This window comes from Lissotriton vulgaris, chromosome 2_1 (assembly GCF_964263255.1).
Source record: "Lissotriton vulgaris chromosome 2_1, aLisVul1.2, whole genome shotgun sequence".
Taxonomy (NCBI): domain Eukaryota; kingdom Metazoa; phylum Chordata; class Amphibia; order Caudata; family Salamandridae; genus Lissotriton; species Lissotriton vulgaris.
Genome location: NC_141687.1, coordinates 402,883,932 through 402,902,273, shown reverse-complemented (window position 1 = coordinate 402,902,273; position 18,342 = coordinate 402,883,932). Strand labels below are relative to the sequence as shown.

The 18,342-nt window shown below is 47.4% G+C and overlaps 1 protein-coding gene across 1 annotated transcript in view; it reads right to left on the bottom strand.

Annotated features, from left to right (window-relative positions):
* The window catches only part of LOC147730469 (cyclic nucleotide-binding domain-containing protein 2-like), an 822,009-nt gene extending 805,948 nt beyond the window's left edge, over positions 1-16,061 (bottom strand). Inside the window, 2 exon segments of the mRNA XM_086954071.1 lie at positions 14,953-15,096; positions 15,990-16,061. Of these exon segments, the coding sequence (XP_086810197.1) occupies positions 14,953-15,096; positions 15,990-16,061 (216 nt within the window).
* Between the last annotated feature and the right edge of the window lie 2,281 nt (positions 16,062-18,342).

Sequence of the window (18,342 nt, the reverse complement as noted above, 5' to 3'; positions counted from 1 at the left end):
GCGTTTGTAATGCGTTACTATCGCACTTATTGGTATATAGACCAAACGTCTACACATTATGGGGCATGGCCGACATTTGGTGCGATGGCTTTGTAGAGGCCTGAGAGAACATTTGCATGTTCTGCTTCTACACCTTAGGCGGAAATGGGACGTGACCTTGGGACGGGAGCTGGAGGACAGATGCTGGAACAGCCCCGGCGAGTCTCTCGGAATTGCCGTTTAAAAACAATTCAGTTATTTGTACTACATAGTGCAGATCTTGCTCCAGCTATGATACAGAAAATTTTTCCGGCAGCGGCCACTGTATGTCCGCGTTGTAGGATGCAAGACGCTGATTTTCTTCATATGGTATGGTCCTGTCGAGCGCTGCGCGGGTTCTGGTCGGACGTTGTCCAGGGGTTGGAGGTGTTGACAGAGAGTACACCGTGGGACACGATCGAGGCATGCATTTTGGGTTTATTCCCCCTCCTTAAGAAGGCTAAATTGTTACGTAGATTTGCAGGGCTGGCTCTGATGTTGGCAAAACGTACGATTACACGACGCTGGAAATCTACTCAGGTGCCGCGAGTGGGCGACTGGCACGAGGTGGTGGGCAAATGGGCAATTGCAGAGAGGGAGGCTTTGCACCGTGAAGAGTATAGGGGATTGCGAAAGCATCAGATTTCAATGGATTGGGCGCACCTAGTGAAACAATTTAAGGCCATGGAAGAGGTTGAGCCCTCAGGCTCGCATACTAGTGGGCGGGACAGTGGTGCAGTGTCATAGGAGCTGAGGGATTCATGCTTACCCACGCTCTACCTAGGGGTCTCCTTTTCTACATTCTACATCCGTATCCCCGGCCCTCTTCCCTTGTCCCTGTCCCACTCGGGATCTCCCCCTCACATTGATCCTCTTAGTGTTTCTCTTCCCTCTCCTTCTTCTTCTTCTCCCTCCCCCCACCCCCCTCGTGGGGGCATGCCCCGCTCCGGGGTTCTCAGACCGGATGCGCACTGGACGCAGAGCCATAGGCGCGGTGTGCAGACTGAATAGCAGCACTTGAGTTACGAGTTTGTTTGGGTGTGTTTCGGGGAGGGTTAGTTTGGGTGGGGGATGTAAAGGGTACTGCACAAGATACCACTTATTCGTATTGTAGTTATCTGTCAGGATTAATCGTTTGTACATTTCTACTGCAAGATTTGCTGTATTCTCTGTAAGATGTACATACACCTTATTTTAAAATACGGTCTAGCTCCAGATAGCCTTGCTAATGTACAAGGCTTTAAAAATGTTACTGATTTACCGTATGTACATGTGTATGACTTGCAGTGCTCAATAAAAACAATATTAAAAAAAAATTGGAGTTTATCGCAATTACTTTAAACTCCCCATTGAGCTCAATGTTATTTTGTGTTTAACTTGTGTAGCATATTGCAACAACTGTAACTATTGCATTCTAAAATCTATTGCTATTTGAAAGTATTCAATTGCAACATCTCATTCTGAGAAAGTATTTATACCTACTTGTGGTTCTAAAATAAACAACTATGGGGCATAAAACATTGATACCTCTCATCTCACCTCCATGCTGACTGAAAGCATCAATATTATGGAACCAGATCCGTCATTAGCCTCCAGTAACTACCTCAACAGCTTGGACAGGGCTTGTTCCAAGCTAGCCCCCCTAAAAACCACCCATTGTAATAGAAAATCCCCTTCGGCCCCATGGTTCTCGGAATCCCTACGTCTTCAAAGACAACATTGTAGAAATCTGGAAAGACACTGGCGCAGGTACTACAATCTTACTGATAAAATCTCATACAAAAGAGCCCTTTTCAAATATAAAGACCTTATCACTTCTGAAAAACTATTTATTATTCCTCACAAATCAATCAGGCTCAAAACTCTTCAAGACAATTATTTCAAGTGGTTAATCAACTCTCAAATCCCCCTGCCCCCCCTCTGATATATCTCAATCCCTCTGCAATTCCCTTGCTGTTTTTTTTAAGGACAAAGTCACTTCGATTTACTCAGTCTTTCTTCACAAACCTTCTTCTAATATCATAAACAAACAATCCTCGGTTATCAACGCTCCTTCTTTCTGTAATTTTAAATCAGTCACTGAGGAACAAGTTTCTCGCTTAATTTCCAGTACTAAATCAGGATCTCCCATGGATCCATGTCCTCCGTCTATTCTCAACCTCATCCCAGACGCCATCTCCCCCGCATTAACGAATATTTGTAATGCTATGTTCACTACCGGCTCATACCCTTCAGTCTGGAAAAAGGCCATTATTAAGCCTCTCTTGAAAAAACCTACCCTTGATCCCTCCTTCCCATCCAGTTATAGACCCATCGCATGTCTTCCCTTTCCAGCGAAAATATTCAAAAAAGCTATGAACACACAACTCTCCCAATTTATTGATGGAAACAACCTACTGGACGAGACCCAATTCGGGTTCAGGCAGGGACACGGGACCGAAACTGCTTTAATAAAAGCAGCAGACGAAATAAGAATGACACTGGACAAAGGAGGAGCGGCAGTATTAATACTGCTTGATCTATCTGCAGCGTTCGACATGGTCGATCATGCTACCCTGATCGACCGTGTCTCAGCAATTGGCATTCAGAACAAGGCTAAAGAACTCCTCGCTTCCTTTCTGGCCAATCGTTCACAGGCTGTAAAGCTGGGACCTTTCTTTTACCATACCTTCTCCCTTCCTTGCGGAGTACCACAGGGCTCCTCGCTAAGTCCGACCCTGTTTAACATTTATGTTTCGGACTTAGCGAGGGTGATTAAGTCTTACGGCATTAGTCTTACGACTTACGCCGACGACACCCAACTGGTCCTATCTGTACATAATGATGGAACAGCAATTGCAGCCAACTTTCAAGAGGGAATACTTGTTATCAGTTCCTGGATGTCATCAAAATGTCTAAAATTAAACTCTGATAAGACAGAGGTCATGACATTCGGGAAACTGGAACCTGCCTGGTCCCCTTGATGGTGGCCCATTGAGATGGGACCTCCACCAGATCCCGTTACTAAGGTTCGCAACCTCTGAGTCATATTTGACGACAGATTGAACTTTCACCATCCTGTCAACTCCGTAGTTTCTACCTCCTTCTTCATGTTGAAGAAGATTAAGAAGCTTCTTCCCTACCTCCCCACTTCAGCTGGAAAAACACTGATCAGCACTCTCATTTTTGCCAAAACAGACTACTGTAACGACCTCCTTCTTAATGCTCAGGAAAAAATTCTTAATAGGCTTCAGCTAGTGCAGAATGCCTCAGCCAGAGTCTTGCTGGGCATTCCCAAGTTTACCTCCATTTCCCCTTATATCCAACAGCTTCATTGGCTCCCTGTCAGGAGCCACACAAAATTCAAGGCCTTGTGTATTGCCTACAAAGCAATCAACAACTTAGGCCCGCAATTTCTCAAGGACGCCCTCCGTCCACTCGAAAACTCAAGGACCCTTCGTTCATCCTCAGCTCAAAGTACAACGCACAAAAAAAGCTAATTTGGGTGATAGATGTTTTGTGATCTCCACAGCGAGACTATGGAACTCACTCCATAGTGAAGTAGTGTGGCTCACCGGTTAGAGGCGGCAGACCCGAGAGCAGAGGACGGCCCGGGACCAGGGTTCGATTCCCGGCGCGGCAGGTTTCTATACCAGGGTCAGCGGACTCGATAATTCTCTCGCCTCGGTGCCCACTCTGATCAGCGATCACACTCGGCAACTCTGGGCATTAGCTTGCCTCATCTTCACTAACGGCCCCACCAGACCACCGGGGATGCCTGGTCTCACCCTGGAGATACCCATTAAGGGACCATCTCTCAGGGAAGCCAGGAAGGGTTTCGCAGCGGTCGAAGCGCCTTGGGACCCTACGGGTAAGTAGTGCGCTATATAAATGCCTATACATTTACATTTTTACATTTTTACACTCCCACTTACCATCAAAACGGCCCCAACGCTCCTTGGTTTTAGGAAGAAATTAAAAACCTGGCTATTCCCACATTAAGATCTGCCATAGCCATCGTTCTGATCAGTGAGCGCCGAGACACCCCAGGGTATTTGCGCGCTTTAAAAATTGCCAAAACATAAACATATGTATGAACTGAATTTTTTGTCGCAAACGCTGCGAATCGCAAAAAAGCAGCGTTTGCGACTAAACATTCGGAAAACAGGATCTATGAGGAAATTTGCATCGCAAAATTAAGGAATCACAAAATTTGTGATTCCTTAACTTTGCGTAAGCATTTAAGGAATCGCAAAATGCGATTCCTTAAATGCTATGCAAGAAGCGCTCAAGTTTTGCGAATTTCTTTCACAAAAGCACTTTTTGGCATTTGTGAAGGTGCCATGTGGCGCACATACATGCCCTTATGGCATGCATGTGCACCATAGCGCACACATGTTCATTTTAGGGGTGCATCAGGGAGTCCTTATGACACCCTTGCACCCTTGAAATTATTCTCATTTTGCGATTCTCAAATTGCGAATCGCATATTGAGAATGACTTCCCATTCATTCCTAAGGGCCTCCAGGCCCATAGAAATGAATGGGAAAGTATTCCTTAATTTGCGATTTCGCAATTTGCTAATCGCAATTAAGGAATACTAAGAAATCGAATAAAAATTGTGATTTTTTTACATACATCCCTTTTTGCAATTCCCAAATAGCGATTCTCAAAAAATTGCTATTTGAGAATCGCACACAGGGATTTTCATACATATGCCCCTATATATTTTTATATACAAAACAATTGTCCTAGAGTTCAGTTCTTGAGTGTGTGAGACCATTTGCTGACCGAGTGTGTACAAAAAATGCTTTACACTGTCCTCTGATACGGCCTTACTTCTCGACTAAGCTACCACATTAGAGAGTAAGGTTATATCTAACGTTAGCCTCTGCCATACCTCTGGGGACTGTGGACTCTGTGCACACTGTACCTTACTTTGGTCAAGTATATACAGAGCCACTTTCTTACATTGGTGGATCAGCGGTGGGATACAAACTTGCATTTGTTGGACTACTTGGTTACCATCTGATCACACAACAGAACTCATAAATTGCCCTTAGAATTCTGAAATTGGTTTTTCCAAAATACTAAAAGTCTTGTCAGGGCCTTGCTTAAGTCCTATTAGAAATTTAGAAAAATAAAAGTCACAGGTTAGAATGTCTCAAAAGAACCCAGCTACTAGTAAAGGTAACAACATACTGGTGGAGGAGCTCGACCTCACACCTCACTTACACTTGTCTTTCAAGGACTTGAGGTCCTTATGCAAACTTAAACATATCCAAATGGGCCTGCATCCAGCCAAACAAGGGCTCCAGGAGCTCCTGGCTGAGTATGGTAAGGGCCACCCCTCTGAACATGGTGATGACCAGTCAGATGGGGAAAGGGAGGAGAGGAGGAGGATAGAGACCCCCCCTCCCATCTCTAGGGAAGAGAGGGCTCCCATACCCTTGACTCCAAGAATGAATCTCTGGGGTCCTAGAGACCACACAGGTGGACCAGGTCCCAGAGGAGACATTGGGAATAGCCCCAATGAAGAGGACAGCTTCTTAGCCAAGCTGGCCTAAAGATTAGACCTAGAGTCCAGACTCCTGGCTCTAGAGAAGAAAAGGAAAGAGATGGGGGACAAGCGTCTGTACAGCAAACCACTCAGGACCCCTCTCCTCAGGGAGAGGACTTGGAAACCCTAGAGGAAATTGAGCCCATGGAGCTTGAGCCTTACCTGGTTGAGCTCCTGGGCCCCGGGGACCCGCTTGGGAAGAGCTGTGCCAGGGTCAGCAAGACTGTCCCACTATTGAAAGCCTCAGGCGGCAAGCAGTTTCAGAAGCACAGGGAGATGTCAGTGGCACCCACAGAGCTTATTGGGAAGAGGGATTACTGTATGCTGAGGCACGAAACCCCACTCCTGGAGCCACCAGGAGAGTGGTAGTGTCACAGAAGTACAGGGAGTTCCTCCTAACCTTAGCTCATGACATCCCCCTGGCTGGACATCTGGGGCAAACAAAAACTTGGGAAAGGCTAGTTAGTCACTTCTACTGGCCCCAGCTGCATCAAAAGGTGAAGGAGTTTGTTAGCTCCTGTGTTACCTGTCAGGCCAGTAGCAAGACAGGTGGCCACCCAAAGACCCCCCTGATATAACTGCCAGTGGTGGGGGTTCCCTTTGAAAGGGTAGGAGTGGACATTGTGGGTCCACTTGAACCTCCCACAGCCTTTGGGATCAAATTCATTCTAGTAGTAGTGGATCATGCTACTAGGTACCCTGAAGCAATTTCACTTACGACTACTACAGCACCTGCAGTAGCCAAGGGTCCCTGGGTGTCTTCACCAGGGTAGGGTTTCCTAAGGAGGTGGTTTCGGACAGAGGTTCCAACTTCATGTCTGCTTATCTAAAGCACATGTGGAAGGAGTGTGGAATGCAGTACAAGTTACTACACCATACCATCCTCAAACCAATGTCTTGTTGAGAGGTTCAACAAGACATTTAAAGGTATGATTATGGGTCTCCCTGAAAAACTCAAGCGGAGATGGGATGTCCAGTTACCATGCCTGCTTTTTGCTTACAGGGAAGTGCCACAGAAGGGAGTAGGGTTTTCCCCCTTTGAACTTCTGTTAGGTCATCCTGTGAGGGGACCACTCTGTATTGTGAAAGAGGGTTGGGAGAGGCCTATCCAAGAACCCAAGCAAGACATTGTGGACTATGTGCCTGGCTTAAGGTCGAGAATGGCTGAGTATATGGAAAAGGCATCCAAGAATATTGAGGTCAGCCATGAGCTTCGGAAGCACTGGTATGACCAAAAAGCTGCACTGGTTGACTTTCAACCTGGTCAACAGGTGTGGGTTTTGGAGACAGTGGCACCAAGGGCTCTCCAAGATAGATGGAGTGTCCCTTACTTTATCCTAGAAAAGAAGAGTTAGGTAACTTACTCATTTGGCCCAGCACAAGTTGGACACCCAAAAGGGTTATACATGTGAACCGCCTTAAGCTCTACAATGACTGGGCTGACATCACCATGCTGATGGTGACTGATGATGAACAGGAAGCAGAGAGTGAACCTCTCAAAAGATTGGTCAGTATATGGAGTTGTCTTTTAAGACACCCTCTCAGCCCAACAGCAGACTGACTGCAAGCAAGTCTTGCAACAGTATGCTAGTCTCTTTTCCCTGCCCCATGGTCTGACAAACTGGTGTGCCCATGATGTGGACACTGGTGACAGTTCACCTGTCAAAAACTAAATCAATCGACAGTCAGACCAAGTCAAGGAAAGCATCAAAGCTGAAGTCAGTATTATGCTGGTGTTAGGAGTTATTGAACCCTCTGAGAGCCCCAGGGCTAGCCCAGTGGTTCTAGTCCCCAAGCCTCCTCCACAGGGTAGAAAGATAGAAATGCGGATCTGTGTGGACTATAGAGGGCTCAAATCTGTCACCAAGACAGATGCTCACCCTATCCCAAGAGCAGATGAGTTGATAGACAAATTGGGGTCAGCCTTTGACTTAACTGCAGGGTACTGGCAAATTGGCATGGCCCCAGGTGCAAAAGAGAAAACAGCATTCTCCACACCTGATGGGCACTATCAGTTTATTGTAATGCCTTTTGGATTAAATACTGCCCCTACCACCTTCCAGAGGTTGGTGAATCAAGTCCTGACTGTGTTTTGCAGCTTATCTTGATGATATTGCTGTCTGTAGCTCCACCTGGCAGGATCACCTGATCCACCTTGGGAAGGCTTTAGAAGCCCTGCAATCTGTAGGCCTAACTATCAAGGCATCCAAATGCCAGATAGGGCAGGGCACTGTGGTGTATGTGGGCCACCTTGTTGGTGGAGGCCAGGTACAACCCTTACAGCCCAAGATCCAGGCCATCCTGGATAGGGCAGCTCCAACAATCCAGACCCAAGTCAGGGCATTCCTTGGCTTGACTGGGTACTACACGACGTTTGTGAAGGGATATGGGTCCATTGTGACTTCCTTCACAGAACTCACCTCCAAAAATAGCCCAAGAAAATCAACTGGACTGTTAGTTGCGAAAAGGCTGTTGACACCCTGAAAGAAGCAATGTGCTCAGAACCAATTCTAAAAACACCAGATTATGCCAAGCAGTTCATAGTGCAGACTGATACCTCTGAGCTAGGGATAGGAGCGGTCCTATCCCAGACCAATGATGAAGGCCAAGACCAACCTCTTGCTTTAATAAGCAGGAGGCTTCTCCTCAGAGAGCAGTGTTGGAGTGCCATTGAGAGGGAGGCCTTTGCTGTGGTTTGGTCCCTGAATAAGTTGAGGCACTACTTGTTTGGAACTCACTTCCTGGTTCAAACTGACCACAGACTTCTCAGATGGCTATTGCAAATGAAAGGGGAAAATCCAAAACTACTAAGATGGTCTATCTCCCTACATGGAATCAATTTTGAAGTGGAACACAGACCTGGGACTGCCCATGCCAATGCAGATGGACTTTCCAGGTTCTTCCACTTAGACAATGAAGACTCCCTAGGGCAAGGTTACTCTCATCACCTTTCGTTTGGGGGGGCGGGGGGTTGTGTGAGAAAGTACCATCTTTCTTACATGGTATGCCCCCGCTTTTTGCTGAATTGCTGATGTACTTTGACTGCATCCTGGACCCGTCCCAATCCGGCTTCCGGAGCAACCACAGCACCGAGACGGCCCTGATCGCCGCCACTGATGACATCCGCATGCTACTAGATCAAGGACACACCGCAGCCCTCATCCTTCTGGACCTTTCCGCAGCTTTCAACACCGTTTCACACCGCACACTAACCACCAGACTCCACACCACCGGGATCCAGGGAAATGCCCTCAAATGTATCCGCTCCTTCCTCTCCGGAAGAACTCAGAAAATCAGACTCCCCCCCTATCTCTCCGAACTGACAGACATCATCTGCGGAGTTCCCCAGGGTTCCTCACTGAGCCCCACCCTCTCCAACATCTACATGGCACCCCTCGCCAACATCGTCAGGAAACACAGACTTAACATCATATCCTACGCCTAAAACTGCATTGAAGCCTAAACTCAATTGGCATCTCTGGCCACAGGTCAGCCCCTAGTAAATGGTACCCTAGGTACCCAGGGCACTGTGACCAGAGAAGGCCCCTAAGGGCTGCAGCACTTATTGTGCCACCCTTAGAGGCCCGGTACCTGACACACACACACACACACTGTCTTTGCAGGCTGAGCGTCTTGGTGCAGAACTAAACAGAGAGTCGACATGGCACACATCCATGTGTGCTATGCCCACAAACACACTGACCTGACATACCCCGGTCACCCCTCTAGCTGGGTGCACTATGCCAGTGGTGGGGGCACAGGTGCATGAGCCCTGTGCGCCTACAGTACCCAGGGCCATTCCTGAGCACTGTAAGTGCAGTGATACCATTAAGAGTATATGGTGCTGGGAGGTTGTCATTACAAACTCCACAGCACCATGATGGCTACACTGAAGACTGAGAAGTTTGGTATCAAACTTCTCAGCACATTAAACTCGCCCTGATGCCAGTGTGGGATTTAATGTCAAATGCACGACAGAGGGCATCTTAGATATGCACCCTGAAACCTAAACAACTCCCAGTGTCCTGACTGTGTGGCTACCAAGGCTGCCACCACCAGACATGTTTCTGGACCCCTGGGTCGAGAGCTTGCCACTCTCGGGGGCCTGAAACAAAGCACATCTCGGGATGAGGTGCCCAGCCTCCTCCCCCAGGATGGGCAGGGGAAGCTTCAAAGGCATGCATGCCACCTTTTGTGAGCTTCTCCAGGCCACTTGCTGTACTTAGCAGCTGTCTCCCACCGGTTCTGACCCCCACTCTGGCGGGAAGACAGGCTGGAAACCCTAAGTGAGGAAAGGGGGTGTGCCAGCCTCTACCAACCCCAACCCTCAGGTGGGAGAGGCGAGGTGAAGCACAAGTCCGGAATCCCACCATCTTGAGGATGGGGAGCCCTAAACAATCAGGGCTAGGCTCCTGCCCCCCTCCCACTGGAGAGTGGCAGGATACGGGGTGTACTCACCCCAGGGCAGGGACCCATTGGTCCCTGCCCTTGCCCTATCTGTAACACCCCTAAATTTAGTATTTAGGGACTGCCTGAACCTTCGTTCCTCAGATCCTGATTTTGAAGCAAGAAGAAGAACAAGAAGAAGAAAGACCTGCCATGCAGCTGCTAACAAGAGTTGGCCCACGCCCTACCAGCCTGTTGATCCTCGAACCTGCTCCTGCTAAATCCCGGCGTCTCCTGTGGTCAGCAATCTCGAAAACCCCAGAGGACCTGGCTGCCTTGCTCATCTAAAGATTGGGACTCCCACGAACAGTGGTTCTGATCAAACAGCAACAACCCCTGGTGCCAGCCAGGAACTGCAAATCCAGCACACTCTGCACCCGCCGTGCCTGGCCCGGGCCTGAGTGGACAAAGACCACGAGGACATCCCCCCTGCGACTGTGACCCGGAATCTAGCACCCAAGGACCCTCCTTGACGCTCCTGACAACGCCTGCAGCCTCCCAGCCAGGGACCCCCTCCAACCGCGACCAGTTGAGGGTAAGATTTCCCAACGCCAAAAGACACCCCTGCACTCGGCACTCCACGGCCCCCTGTGCCCTACTCTTGGGTGTCTACCTATCCTCCAAGATCCCAACTTACCTCTCAAATTGGTGGTCGCACCTGAAGAATCTCCGTCCCCGAGCCTGCAGCCTTTGCTCTACTTCCAGTTCTCCCATTGAAATACATTGAGCGCCCGTAGGTCCAAAAGCACACTGCACCCAGCCACCCAAGTGCCACTGGGAGTGCAGCATTTAACCTACTCTACTTCCCAACTTGCCCTGAGTAAGTGACCAGGAGCTAAGCTCCCACAGCCGCGTGGTTTGCCAGCTAGCAGCCACCAACCAAAGGCCCCCTATCCTCCATAGGATAACATTGGGCACCCTCACTCTGCACCCGGCTGCCCCTGTGCCTCTGAGGGTGTAACAATTGTACTTACCTGACCCTGGGAGACCCCTCGAGTCTACCCCCAGAACCTTAACTCTGCCAACCGAGTCCTGACCCAAAGACCGATAACTTGATTTTCTACATAGGGTAACATTGGCTGGATTTCACTCAACGAAAACAAAATTACTCACCTATTATCAGGAGAGATCCCAGTGGATGGATTTAGGCACAGATCTTTGTACTGGGGTGAATGTAAGACATTGTTCTGCATTCTGTCCATCAACTGTGTTTTTTGCAACGTATCTTTAAGCCCAGCACTGAACCTGAAAAGTAATTATAACCGTGATTTACTGTTAACACAATTTTCCTCCGTAGGAATACATTGCCTGGTTTTAGCAAGAATTTCATCTAAGTGTCGATTTTCAAAACGTACAAATATTCCTTAAAAATCGCCTGTATAACAAAAACGATTTCTTTCAACTGTTTACAGGAAATGCACCAGGGCTGACTCCAGGATCCAACCCTGAGTAAGAAAAAAAATTTGTAACTCAAACTTCCCATTGAGCTCAATGTTATTTTGTGTTTAACTTGTGTTGCATATTGCAACAACTGTAACTATTGCATTTCAAAACCTATTACTATTTGAAAGTATTCAATTGCAACATCTCATTGTGAGAAAGTATTTATGATACCTACTTGTGGTTCTAAAATAAGCAACTATATATTTTTATATAAAAAATAATTGCCGTAGAGTTCAGTTCTTCAGTGTGTGAGACCATTTGCTGACTGAGTGTGTACAACAAATGCTTTACACTGTCCTCTGATACTGCCTTACTGCTCAACCAAGCTTCCACTTTAGAGATTAAGGTTATATCTAACTTTAGCCTCTGCCATACCTCTGGTGACTTTGGCCTCTGTGCACACTGTACCTTACTTTGGTCCAGTATATACAGAGCCACTTTCTTACACACACTCCACAACAAACATGGAGGAAACCGTATCATGACATAGTAGCATTACTAGAAGCTTCTCAGTGAATACCTCCATGTTGCCCGTGGCTGTGGTTTCTGGGAGACCAATAATGCGGATGTTGCTTCTCCTGGATCTGGCCTACAAATCTTCTGGCTTATCTAGTAACACGATTCAGAAAAAGGGGTGGTGATGGACAGAGTATCTGAATTAAACAGAACACTCATACCCAGTCAACAGATCAGGGCTTGATCCATCACCGTTTTTTAGCTCACTGCACCATCCCAGCTCAGAACCTGGCTACATGCAAATTAGTCTGTCCCTGGCCCAGTGCATCATGGGAACAGAGCAGACCAAACTACCAAGCCAATTCTTTTACTGGGAAGGAAACAAGCTTCCGGGGACCGGTTTCTGGCATTACAGCCATCTTCGGCCCGGCTTGCAAGAATCCTGATGGTGCAATGAGCAAGGGACTCACATCTGAGTAGACTCATATCTGTTATCTAGTAACAAAGCGAAGGTCTTGCCAAAATGCTTCTGTGTGGAGTCTGTCTTTGTTTGGGCCTCCTCAATCTCTGTCACTCGTTGTTCAGCCATATCAAGGCGTTCCGTGTGTTTGTCTAGCCGCTCCGACATTAGATCCATGTGGTAGGCCAGTGAATCAATTTTACCGTTGATTGTAGACAAGCTTTTTTGCAGAGCAGACAGGATTTGTCGAATGTCCTCTGTTGCTTCCTCCGGCGAGTCTCCCTGTCGTTCAGGGGACTGGGCATCGCCCATCTCCCTAGCTCTCAATTTACGCTGCGCAAACTTAAGCTTAGACTGCAATTTGTCAACCTTGTCCATCATGATAGGCCCTGTACCTCTCACCGTACTGTCCGTAGAAGAGTAGAACTACGAAATTATCTCTCTTGATTTTCTGCAAGTTCAAGGGCTAGGGTCTGTTGGAGAATGCACAGGCAGCAGTTTCACCGATCAGTAGGTGAGGGTGAGAATGGCCGGCAAGATGGGGTGGAAAGGTTTCCGCGTGGACCCAAGCAATATTTTACCAGCAGAATATAGAATATTTAGGGAAGCTGATCCTCATGCCCAGCAGTGTTCCTCTAGAGAGACGGGCCCAAGTCAGCAAAGGTATAGGCACGCAGGAACTGTGGGGCTCCTACCAGTATCCAGGTCTATACCAGTGGTCACAGTGTGGCAGCGGCTGCACTCTGCCTGCCTCTCCCCGCTAGGTGCAAAGCAAATATCTCCCACTGTCCTTGGCCACCAGTGCCACAGGAACATGTGTTGCAAGCAAGCTGAAGCCCCAGCTTCCTGAACTTTATTGCGCACGCCTCTTTAACAGGGTACTATCAGCGCGCAAGGCCCCACTGCCGGGCCGGCTCCCTTGCCCCTTGTGTGATCGCGCAGGTTGCGTCCCATGAGGTCTCTTACCAGGCCCAAGTCTCGTTGGAGTTGACAACAGCGGCCTCCGACGCATGTCGCTCGTAGCTAATGGCGTCCCCCGGTGAATAGCAGACACTTGATCCATCCAATCCGCAATTTAGCAGTCTCCAGACTGCAGTCCACAGCACTTCGGGACGCGCACCCGCAGCGGACACCAGGGAGGCTCCCAATCAGGGGCAAATGTCACTTTCTTGTGGCAGCGTGCTGCACTGATTACAACAGTCGCGCAAAGACGGTCGATAGACTGTAGTACACGTTGTGCAAAGACGGTCGATAGGCTGTAGTACACAGTGCAAAATTAATTGAGAAAGACAAGGGTTCCCTTGTCATTCTCAATTGATATTGCAAAACATCTGTCGACGAGTGTCCACTACGTCGTTTTTATGCATTTTGAATCTACAATTTGGCACTGTGTACTACAGCCTATCGACCGTCTTTGCACGAATGCTCCTCGTCCCCAGCCTTTTTTCACCGCACAGCCGATAATCACTCGCACCGATTGAGCACTTTTTATTTATTGCCGCTGCTCATTACAACTTACCGTCCGTTGCTGTATGAACGCATTATGCTTCTAGTTTCACGGTTAAGAATCACTCGTACCTTTGAGCACCTGCCACTGCCGCTCGTTCACTTTTGTGCCAACACGCATGCATGTTTCATCAACCATGTTCAGACATGTATATTTATGCTAATTGAAGTTGAGCGAATCCACCACTAATTGTGCTTTACTTGATTGCTTTCAGAAGCTAAGGCCCGTGAAGAAGGGCACCCGCCCAAAATGCATTGGGCTGACCATACAAATAAGCTTGTCATATTAGGAGTACAATAATATGAAGATAAACGCATATGAAAAATAAAGAAATCAACTTTCACATGAAGATTTAATGAATTGTATTTAAGAACAAAGTGGAATCCATTAATTGAAACCCCGCTTAGTCATGATGGCTTGCGGAGCTATCTCAGTGCACGCCCATCTTGTGCGCCGGCAAGCTCCGCCCCCTTGTGTATGTGCATGTACCTTCACAACATTAGGGTAGCTGATACTGTAGCTGTAATATTTTTGTAAGACACTATTTTTGTGCTCGATAGTTTGACATACAACCATTCTGAGGTTTTCTAGTTCTGGCTGTATTAGTGTCTTTCCTTAGTGCAAACTGCAGCCTAGGATCCAGGAAGGCAGAAAGTGGGGAGGTACATTAGCTCTTCCCACCAATCAATGGCAAGATCTGCCCTCAAGTACTAGTTTTGGTTCAAACATTCCTACACATGAGTCTCCAACCTCTGACCATGTAGAGATTTGCTTTTGCATCACACATCATGTGTGACACTTTCCAGACATGCTGTTTAGTTGAGATATGCAAAACAAAGTTTCCGTTAGTGACATCAGAGACGTAACCTTTGGTGTAGTGGACAACCGCCCAAAGGTAACTTACCGAGAATCCCAGGCTTGATGCGCTTTACAAAGAGTGAAGTTGAGACCACTCACAAACTGATATAATCCTATACAGTCGAATAGAGCACAGATGAAGCTTCCTCTTATTTTTATAAATAAATCCTGAAGAAATTAGGCCACTAGAAGGAGGAGATAAACCTTGATAAAGACAAACGTTACCGCTTCCATGGTGTCCGCCCTTTCTTTGTCAGTGCGGGTTAGAGCTGCAGCGAACTCATACTCCTTGTACTCTCGCAGGCCCTTGCGGAACATCTTGCAGATGCGGTTCATCATCATGACCTCCCATGACAGCTTCCGGAAGGTCTTAGAAAGGAATATAAGAACAAGTTACAGTCATGAGCCCTTTAATGCGGATATCTCTCCCTTTAGCACTATGCTTCTTACACCTTAATGGATGTCACTAGCTTTAGAAATAAGACGTTCTGTATGTTGTGTCTTTTGCCCCAAAGTTGTGGATCCCTTTCAAACACATGAACTGTAATGTGGATTTGAGGTGGGATCCTCTGCTCTATAGCCTCTGGCGAATAAAGCAGACACTAAAATCTTAAAACAAGGACGAACACAGAGAGCGATGGTTGAGTGTTAAACCTAGAAGGAGTCCAAAAAAAGTTAGCTAGCAGAATTTGTTTTAAGTCGTTGTATGCCTGAACTACCATACCTGTCATTTTCAGAAGTGAACTCTCCTTTCTAACCAGCCCTGGATACAGTTCAGCTAGTGGAGAACACCTATTTTGAATTCTCTGTCTGGTGAATGGATCACCGTGCCTCCTAGACTGGATGCAATCCCAGCTCCGCAGTTGAGAACCTCCTTGACTGCTCAGGATTTCGATCCGGGAGGCCTGGAGGCCTTCAGATGGTGCAATGCAATTCTGCGCAGCAGACAATCAGGCGTGACTGGTGCTATCAGTCTGTACTCTCGACAAATATTTAGATCTACTACTAGACAATGCCCTGCCAACGCACCCAACACCACTAAGGGGGATCCAATTGGGCAGCTAGAGGAACCTACCCGTGAGTATTTCTTGCAACATTAGTCCGCAGAATGGGGGATCTTGTTTTTAAGTCTTTCTTCCATTCTGTGTTCTTACAGTATGCCCAGATATCAATGCTTCAAGTGACAATAACAATCTTTGACGTATTCTAAATTCCAGCCTAGGAAAACAAAACAATAGTCCTTATTGTAGGGAAGAACCTACCTTCCCCTTCTTTTCTTCTTGAAGTGTAGGAATTACCACTTCAACGGAATCTATAAATAAGAATAAACACATACTGTGATATATAATCTCATATCTACACCATTTTGTATATTAACTACATTATTCAATAAATTCTAGCTTTGAAATTTGTTCTATCGAATTAGAATACAATTCCGGAATGTGTAATGCTTACATTGCAAACAAGGCCAATGAATAATCATTTGTCGCTATGGGAGTGACATTGGTTGCATGATATCTAAAACCGCTCTTATAGAAAGACAATTCCAAGACAAAGAAACGGTATGAAGTGTTAAACATCCTCACATACGAAAAACAGTCTACGTGGGCTGGAGGTAAATTTACTGCGCCAGAAATTAACATACAGTTACAGCTATTTTTGTTCTATATAAATTATTTCTCAATTTTTCGAAAGCCGCTTTTATTGTCGACAATTCCTTCACCGTAAGTGTAGTTACTGCCAGTGCAGTTAAATTATTTTTTTAAGAATGGGTACCTTTTTACAATATCTGGATTATGCAGGAATAATAATGCTCAATAGTTTTTTTCCATAGATATTGAGTAATAAGGGTGTTAAAACAGGAGCGGTCGTCAACGTCTGTTTCTCTAAATGCTCTCTACTGCTTCAAGTGACCAAAAGAAATGGGGTCCTTTTTGTGAACAACTTTGTGGTGAGTGATATCAGTCTAGCGTTTGTGTAAACAACAACGAAGATAGTGATACTTTTAGTTTTATTTATCCCCAATTTGCATTTTAGTTTTATTGACCCCCAATTTGCATTATAAGTGTACACTTATTCAGGTGTACGTTTTAAAATGCAAAGGCACAATTACTAATGCCCCTGAGGTATTCGATCTATAGAAATGTGATAATTCAACTTATTCGAATATATTGTTTATTTTTTGTTTGGCTTAATATTTTGATTTCCTTGTTATTGTTTTTAGCCAGTCAACCAGCTTTTATAGAATTTGATATATTGATTTTTCATTTATTGTTTTAAAACAATGGTATCATGAAGAATGCCGACCTACTTCGGGACCAGCAACAGCCTGAGGAAGTTAGTGATAGCTGGTGCAGGCAAAGGAAGGCACCTGCACCAGCCATCAGAGAGATGGCCCAGGGAGGATGAAACCCCAGCCCTAGCCTCGGGGCCTCGGCACACCTCAGAGCCTCCCCCAACGGTGACATACTAAAGTATAACTGCTAAAGGTAGCCATTGCAGGGTGCTGTAGGCGTACACCCTGCAATGCTGGGGCTGCCACCAATCAGCTTGTCTTTCCCAAATCATCACAGATTTAGGAAATCATGGGGTAATAAAGCTCAGACTGAAGCCTGGTACTGACAATTGTGCGGGTTTGAGGTTTCTTTTTCATGCTTTAGTGCTGAAAGCTGACAGGACCTGTGTGCCACACAGGTCCTGTCAGCTTGTGTGGCCGCCCAGGAGTAAATGGAACAGAATGCTGTGAGGGTATGGTAGAGAGTGTGTGTCTGTGAGCGAGTGTGTGTGCATGTGTGAAAGACAGTCTGTGAAGGAGTGAGTCAGAGGAAGAGAGAATAAGTGATAGGAAAAGTGACTATACATGAGAATGAATGAATTAATGAGATTGATGAGTTAAAATGACCGGAAATAAAAACAGCAGGATCCCGGCAGAGCGGGGGAGAGCACCGCAACGCCGCCACCGCCCAGAGTCATTACCTGGCCACGCAATCCTGTAAAACGCTCCAGCCGCCACCGCCAAGAGTCACGAGGGCAGCAGACTCCCCGCCGCCGCTCCGGGGGACCACAACACCCGGCAGGCCTCGCGGCGGCGCGTGCAGGTGACGGCAAAAGCGCCAGAGAGCGCCAACAGCAGAAATAAAAACAGCAGGATCCCGGCAGAGCGGGGGAGAGCACCGCAACGCCGCCACCGCCGAGAGTCATTATCTGGCCACGCAATCCTGTAAAACGCTCCAGCCGCCACCGCCAAGAGTCACGAGGGCAGCAGACTCCGCGCCGCCGCTCCGGGGGACCACAACACCCGGCAGGCCTCGCGGCGGCGCGTGCAGGTGACGGCAAAAGCGCCAGCAGCAGAAATAAAAACAGCAGGTTCCCGGCAGAGCGGGGGAGAGCACCGCAACGCCGCCACCGCCGAGAGTCATTACCTGGCCACGCAATCCTGTAAAACGCTCCAGCCGCCACCGCCAAGAGTCACGAGGGCAGCAGACTCCGCGCCGCCGCTCCGGGGGACCACAACACCCGGAAGGCCTCGCGGCGGCTCGTGCAGGTGACGGCAAAAGCGCCAGAGAGCGCCAACAGCAGAAATAAAAACAGCAGGATCCTGGCAGAGCGGGGGAG